Here is a 10848-nt window from a genome sequence, read left to right on the forward strand (position 1 = left end):
AAGACATGCAGGAAATGGTCGACCGGTTGGGAATCGAACCAGCGACCCCTGCGACGAGGACTGTAGCCTCTGTACGTGGGGCGCTTAGACCGCTAGGCCACCAGCGCCCCTAACCCCAGCTTTAAGCAACCCAAATCCCATAGAACGCATGGTGCAAGGTGAGTTAGGGCGTGTTTGACTTCCTCTAACAAGTTAAGGGATGCACAAAAGGGCAAATTTCAAAATAAAATGCTCACCTGTAACTCAGAAACATGCAGTGGGACCATATTCTGTATCATAAATGGAAGCAGTATCAGTGACATCACCCATCTGTTTTGAAGCCAGTTGGTGGCGGGAGCCATATTGGAAATATTGAACTCAACCTAACTTCAGTCGAACTAGTGTGAGGTAAAGAGGCGGGCTTTGAGCCTCCTCACCAACAGCTACAGTGTTCTCGCCTGTCAATCAAGTCAGCCACGCTCTAAAATTGGGAAAAACTCGTAATCTTAAGATCTTCTAAACTGTCGCGTTAGAAAAAAATTCCACCCCATACAATGCGCGGATAGAGAAATGAGCTCAGACTGAAGCCGTTTGTTGAACCAGGCTGTAAACATGTTTATTTCTGCTGTAAAGATCGTCTTCTTTGAATGGGTGTGTATGTGGTTTCCTGTGTTTCTGCAGCCAGCCTCAAACAGACGCTTGATGAACTGCAGTTTATAACACTTCTGCATGGACTTCATATTTTGAGACAGGAGGTTGCCTCTAACCTATATCTGACTCTCCTCTCCTCCTCTCTCTCCTCCAGCTACACGGTGATGATCGAGTGCTGGCACCCAAAGCCAGAGCGCCGGCCTTCCTTCTCGGAGCTGGTGTCCCGCATCTCAGCGATCTTCTCCAGCTTCAGCGGGGAGCACTACGTCCTCCTCAACACCACCTACGTCAACATCGACAAGATGAGCCCGTACCCCTCCCTCCTCGCCTCCTCCTGCTCCGCCAATGACCCCACATCCTCCCATCCGCTTTCCGACCACTTCACCTCCACGTCCCTGCCGACCCAGTCGTCCCTGTTTTGCCGTGTGGAGCGAGAGTGCTGCACCTGAAGGAGGACAAAGACTCGTTATTGGAGAAGAAGAAGAAGGAGGAGTGTGGGAGGAAGCAGTGAAGTGAAGAAGAACTACTGTATGTACTTGCCAAACACTGGACACTGTATGCTGAGGGAAAGCATTTCTGCAGCTTTGACTGACCACTCAATGTACATAGATTGTTGACCTTTGACCCGGTCCTCCGAGAACTATTGGGCCAGCTTTATTGACCTTCTGACGACCTTTCTGACCCTGGGGAGAGTGATATCAACCTTCCTGTTCCTCTACAAGACAATTACAAGGCACAAGAACTCCTCCTCAAAGCCTCCCGGCGGACAAAGCCACTGTCACAGGAGCACAACACTATTGATCCAAACCATCTCACTGACTGCTGTACCCACACACGGGGGAGATTTCAGGTGTCTGTTCTCCTCTGGGTGGCATGTGCTTCGATACCTGGATGTGGCTGGGATCTGTCTGTAATGTGAATATGTGACAAATGGCCATGTAGAAATTATCCCACCTCCACACGCCATGAACAAGACTATACACCTCCCTCGCATGCCCTGCGCCTGCACTCAGAGAGAATTATTATTTTTTTCAAAGACTGTAGCGCCTCAGGTGAGTTGAAGAGGCTCTCTGGAGGTTGGTGAAGGTGTAGGTGGAGGATGGGACATTGAAAAGATACCCTGCTGCCTGTGTGCAGTTCACTGGATGCTTTATTTGTAGAACAATCTTTGGATGATCAGCTTTAACGTGCTTGGAAGAAGAAAAACTCTCTCACAGCCTTTTCATGACTCACCTGTATGAAATTCCCAGAGTCAAACGGAAAAGAAGAAGCGCCTTTCTTTCTTCCTTTATTCAAACCCGTCGTGTTAAAACAGTGCGACTCTGACTACATGCACACGCTTGAAAGCTGTGAGGGTTTCCTCCGAGAGAAGAAAGACAACAAATGAGAGACATGGCCCGGAGGTTTTTTCTGTCAGTTGATGAATCACTTAGTGTATGTCTGTTTTGTTTGTCTTACATTTATTTGACATTAAGCAGATCTTTACCTGCGAAAATTACACCTCCACAAAGGACGTTAGGGTTTGCAGCTAGAAGGTTTTTGGCTCAATGAACCTGAGAAACATATAGTCCATCTTTGACATTTTAAATAATGAAATTAATACAAGACAAATTATCGAACAGGTTCAGAAAGCCTCCTTAGCTTTCGGTTTCAAGTCAAACTTTTACCTCATAGCATTCATTCCTGGCTTCAAATCAGGAATGTGTTATTATGTGACCATCAGTGACAGCTGTAGTTTTTACTGTATCTCTTTGATGACTGTGCATCAAATTATGACAAAGTAAGATTTGACTTTTAAAAGAAAACACCATGGTGTTCCTGCAAAATACTTCTAATGATTTATCTGCAGCATGAAAATCAGATACACTACCAGTCAAAAGTTTGGACACACCTTCTCATTCAATGGTTTTTTATTCATTTTAATTATTTTCAACATTGTAGATTAATACTGAAGACATCAAAACTATAAAATAACATGGTTTTGCCATAATCTGGATTACAACAGTACTCAAATAGGACTATACATTGTGTGCTAACCCTACCTCTGAACAACACAACTGATGGTCTCAAACACATTAAGAAGGCAAGTCATTCTACAAATGAACTCTTGACAAGGCTCATGTTAATTAGAAACCAGTCCAGGAGACCACTTCATGAAGCAGACTGAGAGAATACCAAGAGTGTGCAAAGCTGTCATGAAGGAAAAAGGGGGCTACTTTACAGAATCTAAAATATAAAACATATTCTGCTTTGTTTAACACTTTTTTTTTTAAATAAATAATTCCATATATGTTCTTTCATAGTTTAGATGTCTTTGGTATTAATCTACAGTGTTTACAATAATTAAAATAAATACAAACCCTTGAATGAGAAGGTGTTTCCAAACTTTTGACTGGTAGTGTACTTGCAACTTGCTTGAGCTCTATATTGTCAGTGATGCATTATTTATGTGTGGTGATGCAGTAAGAATGCAGAAAGATACATGTGCATTTCATGTAGCACAGTACTGTAACACCTGACTGTTGAATCGACAAATGCCAATTGTTGCATTAACTTCTGGCAGAGATGGCATTCTTTCACACTTAATCCAGAGATTAGTCGATGCATTAAAAAATGTGCAGGATTTCAGTTGCATAAAATTTAACATTAGACCGTTTCATTGAATCTGCCTCACTTACGTAACACCGTATTGTCCTGAATATAGGAGCACCCTGATTAGAAGATGACAAGTATGAAGTTACTGTGAGTAAAAAGTTGTTATTCATTCCTTGTTAATAATGATGCATATTGGTAGTAATAGTAATGATAATTATGATAACCACTACCTTACTCTAAGTTTCAGAGTATGAGTTTATATTTGTGACTTAAATATAATAGAAAGTGTGCATCTTTTGCTTCCACCTCTCCATTGTCCACATATAAGATGATGGGTAAAACTCTAGCAAATCAACAGTTTGGTCTTAATGTTGTGAAGAAATAAATAGAAACCAACAACTCATTTGAACCACAGATAAAACATCAAGTTATCTCAAATCTGTCAGTCACAGGTGGGTTCAAACTCAAACCCACGAGGTCTCAGCGCCCCTTTTGTCTTTACTTTGTGTAGCAGGTTATGTTTTATTCTTTGTGTTTATCTGAATGGCTGCTGATGTGACTGGGCCATTGACGGACAGGTATGAATGTTTGCTATGACAAGAAAAATTGCTGTACTATATTTTTGTATCGATGATGAGCCTCTTCTTTAGATCTGGTTTGTAAAGAAAGACCAGCGGTGAGTGAATAGTGCCATGAACAATGAACAAAGCCACCGAAACAATCCTTGAACCACTGCCATTTTGTAAATACGGAGAAGGGATCGTAGGGGTCTGTGTGGGGGTTTGTAGCATGCTGAGAATCTGTCGGATTAACAAACGAGGGGCCGCTCATTTAGCTTGTGATCGTTGCTGCTGAATGTTCACCTCACATCCCACACAGTTCTTGGAGACTGCTGTCACTTCACCAGAGTGATGCTCTACCAAGATGTCTGTGCTTAACACTGTCTGTTCTGTGTGTATATGTATGATTTGTTGTCCATGAAAAAATCCTGAAGGTACATGTTCCTATGTAATGTCAAATCGACTTTGTCAGTGTAATAAAGCTATACTACCAGAGGAGTTCTCTCTTATTCTTTTATACATACTAGTAAGTACCTGTTGATTCAATTACAACACCTCTACATGGTTAAGACTTGCCTCATACTTTCATGTTGTGCAGCTGATGTGCAGCTACTTCAGATCTCACTGTCATGTTGAACAAAGTGACGAATTCACCAAAACTTCCTCTGACGTCAAATTCAGGTTGGCACTTCTCAGTAAGGAAAGTAGTCATTGGCTGTCTTAAAAGTCCCTAGAAGTCACTAAATGGCGTCATCACTTAATTTGCATAATTCAAATTGTAAAGGACGCTGTAGGAGAGACGAGTAACGTCCTGGGAGAGACAAAGAGTGAGTAAAAAACACCCTAAATATGTTTAAAACTACTAATGAAATGTATTCTGTTGATTTGGGGACTGGCAAAAGAGACACTGGCAGAGTAACAGGTTTTATATATATATATTTAAAGGTGACATATCACGCTTTTTTCATCAATATATATTGGTCTAAGAGGTCCCCAAAACATGTCTTTAAAGTTTATGCTCAAAAAAACACTTTGAAATCAGATTTTGGTCTGCCTGAAAAGCCCTCTTCTTCAGTCCTCCTCAGAACACTCTGTTTTCCCTCTGACCACGCCCCCTCTGGAAGTGGATGTGCCTCGGCTCTCCAGCACGTTGATCTAATGTTTACATGTTGGCTGAATATACACGGCTGCTCAGAGATCGCGTTACTTCAACCCTCTGAATCTGATCCAGAATCTGATCCTGACGGAGAGGCGCCTGTAGCAGGACCTTTCTGAACGATTGGTCACAGATTTAGTGTTTCTTGTTGTTTTATTTATCAGTATGTTGACGTGTGTCTTGGTACACAGCTACGAACATGTAGCTATGTAGCTATGCTAACTAGCGCTAGCACTTATCCATGATAAATAAAAATCATCCACTAGATCTTCAAATCTGCAGACGTGGGGAGTAAAACCGACCTCTGCCAGAAAGGCAGCAGGACCTTTCTGAAGGATTGGTCACAGATTCTGTTTCTTGTTGTTTTATTTGTCAGTATGTCGACGTGTGTCTTGGTACACAGCTACAGCTACAGCTATGAACATTTAGCTATGTGGCTATGCTAATTAGCGCTAGCACTTATCCATGATAAATAAAAATCATCCACTAGATCTTCAAATCTGCAGACGTGGGGAGTAAAACCGACCTTTGTGTTTATTAAGACAGCCTACAACTAGCATGCCTCCCTCCTAAGCTCCTTGTTAGCACACATTTGTGCAGGTAATGAAAAACGGAGGAGGGATTCAGTATTATTTTATACAGTCTATGGGCTGAACAAGCTCCGAGCTCTGACTCCGTGACAGACCGGATATTGTTGTTACGTAACAAAAACACGGAAGTCTGAAACGGCTCGTTTCACACACATTTACAGAAAGGTGTAGAAATCAAAACGGGCAGAATGGATTTTTTTCATTCTCGGGGGGTTTGTAGACAGGGACACATATTTCAGGTAGAGAACCATTAAAAAGTCAATTTTGCATGATATGTCACCTTTAATTAAATTAAAAAAATGTTTAGCTTAGTTTTCTTAAGTTTGGTTTGGTTTTTAACCTTAGGAGCCTACAACAAGCCACAGCAAAACATCAACACTTTTGACCATAACATTTCAAGCATTTCTACAAACAAACATTTCCCTGTTTGTGTTTGTAGTTTGAAGAAACAGGAGCTTCATTCCCACCATGGGCATGCTGGCAGAGTGAAAAGGCTGCCGTGTGAGTAGGGTGAACTGTTGTTAATGTAATGGTGTGCCGGTGTAGGTTCTTCAAACCTCAAAATGCTTCTAAACCTTTAATTTCCAAACATAACTGTCATCAGTTCGACAAAGATAAATGTTTATTGTCCCAACCCCGGGTCAACAGTCTCTGTGCTTGCACGACAGTTTGAGCACATGGTCATTACCTTTTCTGTCAGCCTTTGTTTACAAAACACAAGGTTTTTTGCTTCCAATTGGTTGGTGTGACCTTTGACCCTTCACCTCCAGTTACCCTCTCTTCTTATTACCCCTTTTAGCACAATGATGTAGACTGGTGTTGAACCATGACCGTGGCTTTCAGAGCAGGTTCCTTTTCATTGTTGCTTGGCGTCTACGTGGGTTCCTGATGTCTGCTGCTTGAAGATTGAAAGCCCTGTTGCAGCAAGGTGCAGGGCACAGAGAGGTTGGATTATGTCCCTTGATTATTCATGAATGTGTTTTTGGGTGTGACCCAAACTACTGTCTTCTTTCTTTCCCTTTAAAGAGCCAGGTGATCCTTCATGCAGGCCATAGACTTTATAAAAAATAGATGTCGTATCCGTGACGCCACTCATCTTCTGGTTTCCGGTGTGTTTCTGCAGCAGGCCTCAAGTGGACGCTTGATGAACTGCTGTTTTTATCTCTTCCGCATGGCGATGGCCAAAATGCAAAACCTCCTATCTGCATAATTTGCTGATTTGCGGATTTCACTTTAAATGATGAGAACAAGGAAGGCTGCACATTTTCAGTCCGTCTCCAAGGTAATCCCACCCTTCATTGTGACAGAGAAGTCACCTGACAAAATCCTCCAATCACGTTTGCTGGGAATATTTTGAGGCACAACACCTCCTATATGCACATGTAAAATTTTCAGATAGGAGGTTTTGCACTTTGGCCATCGATGGGCTTCATATTTTAAGACTGAAGGATGCTGCTTGATGCAGGCGTGGCATTGTTAACACGGCTGATTTCAGTCTTTCTACGTGAATAGACAGTGCTCGGGCTGGTATGTTTAACTTCTCTCTTGCCAGTCAACATGCAGAACATGCAGCTAACACACAGCAGACACCCAGCCAGCATGTTTACCATTATCAGCTGGCATCAAACCACCGCTACAAGATAGGTGTCAGACAAAGTGATCAACTGAATGTTACAGAAATTATGAACATCTTCCACTGAAAGGATTCTACACAGGTGACATCTATACACTACCAGTTATTATAAAAAGAGAAGCAGGATGAGTTTTTTGTTTTAAAACACTGTTTAGGCATGTGCAACAAAATCAGTGTAGAGCTTAAAGGTATCACTTTGTCCACAGGGGGCGCCAAACTCCACACAAACAAAAGAATCCACACAGGAGCTTTAATGTTTAGAGTTATTTTGTCTTACTGCTGTCAGTACTATTGACTTTACTTATTTCTGTTTGCCAAGCATAAAAAATGTTTTATTTTGTGGAAGAAAAAAAAGAGGTTGGAAAGAAAAAACTGAACCTGAAGGATCTTGGTGTGTTTGCAGTGAAATGTCATGAACCCTGGAGCCTTTGAAAAGTTCCTTGGATCACAATCAAAACTATGTGAGTCTGACTGGAAGGATTGTGATTCTTTTCTCAACTCTACAGAAACATGCGTCTTGACAGTAAAGCTTTGGTGATTTTCTAGCCTGCAGCTCTTTTAAACGGTGAGTCAAAGGATTTAATGATGAAATGTTTGTGTTTCCCAAAAGCAACGGCAAGAACGAAAGCAGCCTGAGATTGTGAGCTGCAAAGAATCACCTCATGTTTTCATCTTTGAGTGACTTTTGTTAATCTAAAGGGAGTGTCAGCTAACTTTTAAAAGACCCAACAAATACTACAAATTGGCACAAAGCAGCTCAGCCTGCAAATGCAAAACATCTTCCATTTTTGGCTTTGAAAACTACCCAAGAAATGTCCTTCACACTTTATTTTTTTTCATTTTATAACCTTGGTACAATCCCTATAATCTGACATAAGTTGTAAGTTTTCATTATTTAAGAGCTTTAAAAATGTCATCAAATCTTTAGACTAGGATTTCCAGACCCATATGGATCTATTGAGAAACAGACATCAATAAAAAGTCTGTGATGGAATTTTCCAAGCCATCGTAACAACATGCTCTATCTGACGTATTTATCTTCCACCTCGCTGCAGAATCTTTGTCCAAAGGCTTAAATTATCTCAGTGAAATCCATGTTAAGCCCCGGCTAACACAAGCTTGAGGCGTGTCTGTCTTTACGTCTCACTCCGGGCATCTATCTCTCCCGCCACATTGGGCTTGTCTTGTCTTTCACCCCCCCTTCACTCTCAGTCTTTCACTTAACCTGCCTTCAGTGCTACATGATCAGCAGTTTCAGATGGTGTTTTGACAACGTAAAGCCCTTTGTATGCATGTGAAAGAAGAACGTAAACAAAGTCACTAATGCAGTAAGTTTTGTTTGCACTTAGAAACATTGCAGCTGGGTTTTAAATGCTCCAAAAATGTTTAAAAAAAATCACCTTTAGACACAGAAGAGCTTTGAGTTTGTATGAAAACTTTTTGCATTACTTAACAAAATCAAAAGTTCAGTGACTTTGTTGTTACTCTCAGTTAACTCACATAAACTCTCATGTCAGCCTCTCCACTCCCTGCTCCTTAATCCCCTCTTCAAGTCAACAGCAGCAGCCTTTAATTCTCTCCCCCCTGTTGTCTACCTGCCTCGGTTCAGTGTTTGTGTGTCTGCATCTCCTGTTGTAAGTGATCAGTACTCAAAACACGACCACACGTGTGTTCAAAGAGAGAGGACAGGTGAGGCCGTTTAAAGGATCACAGGGGAGAAGTTAAGCGGGATGCAGGGTTTTATGCTGGAGTCATCAGTGATTCAGCTGGGTGGTATGCGAGTCACTGAAACTCACTCACATTACACACTTACATCTAAGCAAGCATACACACACACACAGGCCTACAGCATGCACTTTGCATACGTTAAAGTCATGGCCCAACTAAATCTTCCACCCATAAGACACTGATGTAAGCCTCTTGAAACGATGACCAACTTCCTGGTGTTACCTAGGAACCAGCAGTTAGCCAAGACCGCCTCCTCTGTGCACAACATCATTTAAAGCTAATGAACAACTTAAGGAGTGATCATGTGTTCACATCAAAAGTGTAGCAAAAGTAGGAAGTAGAAAAATTCCCTCCCTTAAGATATTTTTGCAAAATAAAGACTGTCATTTATTTGTTTATTGCATCCATGGAGGCGTGCCCTTTCACCTGATCTGGGGAGTCTCAGTTTCATTGTAGATAGTAAGTCACACAGTTGTAAGGAGAAAAATTCCTTCCCTCAAGATATCTTTACAAAGGAAACACCTTCATTACTTCATTCATTGCATCCATCAAGGTTTGCACTTTCATCTGTTTTGGAGAGTCTCAGTTTCACTGTGATTAAAAAGTTACACAGTAGTAGGTAGCAACATTCCCTCCCTCTAGATATGTTTGCAAAGGAAACACCTGCATTTCTTCATTCATTGCACTTATGGAGGTTTGCCCTTACATCTGTTCCTGGACAGTCTCAGTTTCACTGCGACTACACAGTAGCAAAATTCCCTCCCTAGAGTGTCATGATTTGCTCTTCTTTAGTTTTGTGTGTTCCTGTTTTTTTGTTTCTTAGTCATGTCCTGTTTTATGTTGTTAATCATGCCATGTGTTGTCTTGATCATCGTTACTTCAATTTTGTTCTTGTATGCTTCGTGTATGTATTTTCACTTGTGCTTCTTAGTTCAGTCTCCACTGTTTCCTGTTTTATTTTGTATTACTTCTTCCTTGTGTGTCTGGTTTAGTTTTACTTCCTGTCCTTGTGTGCTTCCTTCCTGCTTGATTACACTCATTAGTTTCACCTGTGTCTTTTTCCATCTGTGTTAACTACCCTGTGGGTATTTAGTTTCCCTGTGTTCAACTCTCTTTCTCAGCTCCTTAAATCTTCCCTGAGTCTTTCATCCGTGTTTTTTAGTGTTTCCTGTTTGGGTTTTCTTGTGGATTTTGTTGGACTTTGGACTTTCTTGTGGGTAAGATTTGTTTCCTTTTTACTTTTTTTTTATTGAACCCTTTTAAGTAGTGATGGTGAGATGAAGCCTCATGAGGCATCGAACCACTTGAGCCAATTGGTTCGAGAAAGGGTTCATTTCTCGAAGCTTCATGTGCACACGAAACCACCTACTGGCCAGGTGTATAATCACAGGCAGCTGGATCTAATCCACATGTGATGCATTGAATTTTTGTGTCTGCTATGGGAATGACTATGAATTACAAAAAATCTATGACCAAATGATTTCTGTACATAAAATGATCATATATGTGTATGATACAATAGTTTTGAATGTATTCTGTGTGTGGAAATTTTCCCAAAATGGTAGTATCATATGATATGGCAGGTTGTGTAATTATATTTTTCTGTCACTTTAGAAAAATGGCATTTGCATAAGCAGGCAGAGGACAGTAAAAGTGATTGTGGAACTAGGAAGAGGGCACTGAATATGCTTGTGTTGTCAAATCAAAATGTTACCACACAGGGGAAATCCTCCTCTTGTTTTTCTTTTTTAAGTTATATTTTTTTGGGCTTTGACACCTTTTATTTATAGAGGAGAGGACAGTGTAGAAACTGGGAGAGAGTGAGGAAAAAAATGCAATTAAAAAGCCACAAGTTGGACTCAAACCTGGGCCTGATGTTTCATGGGCGTGCACTTCACCATTTGGCCAAGACCGCACCAGGGTCACAACAGGTCCGCACCTCATTCCCCTCTTTCG

The 10848-nt window shown here is 41.2% G+C and overlaps 1 protein-coding gene across 1 annotated transcript in view; it reads left to right on the forward strand.

Annotated features, from left to right (window-relative positions):
• Positions 1–4283, forward strand: part of met (MET proto-oncogene, receptor tyrosine kinase) — a 101356-nt gene extending 97073 nt beyond the window's left edge. Inside the window, exon 21 of the mRNA XM_034686630.1 lies at positions 785–4283. Within this exon, the coding sequence (XP_034542521.1) occupies positions 785–1079 (295 nt within the window). The 3' untranslated portion in view covers positions 1080–4283. The remainder of the gene's footprint in view (positions 1–784) is intronic.
• Positions 4284–10848: the final 6565 nt, after the last annotated feature.

Source organism: Notolabrus celidotus, chromosome 6 (genome assembly GCF_009762535.1).
Source record: "Notolabrus celidotus isolate fNotCel1 chromosome 6, fNotCel1.pri, whole genome shotgun sequence".
NCBI classification, from domain to species: Eukaryota; Metazoa; Chordata; class Actinopteri; order Labriformes; family Labridae; genus Notolabrus; species Notolabrus celidotus.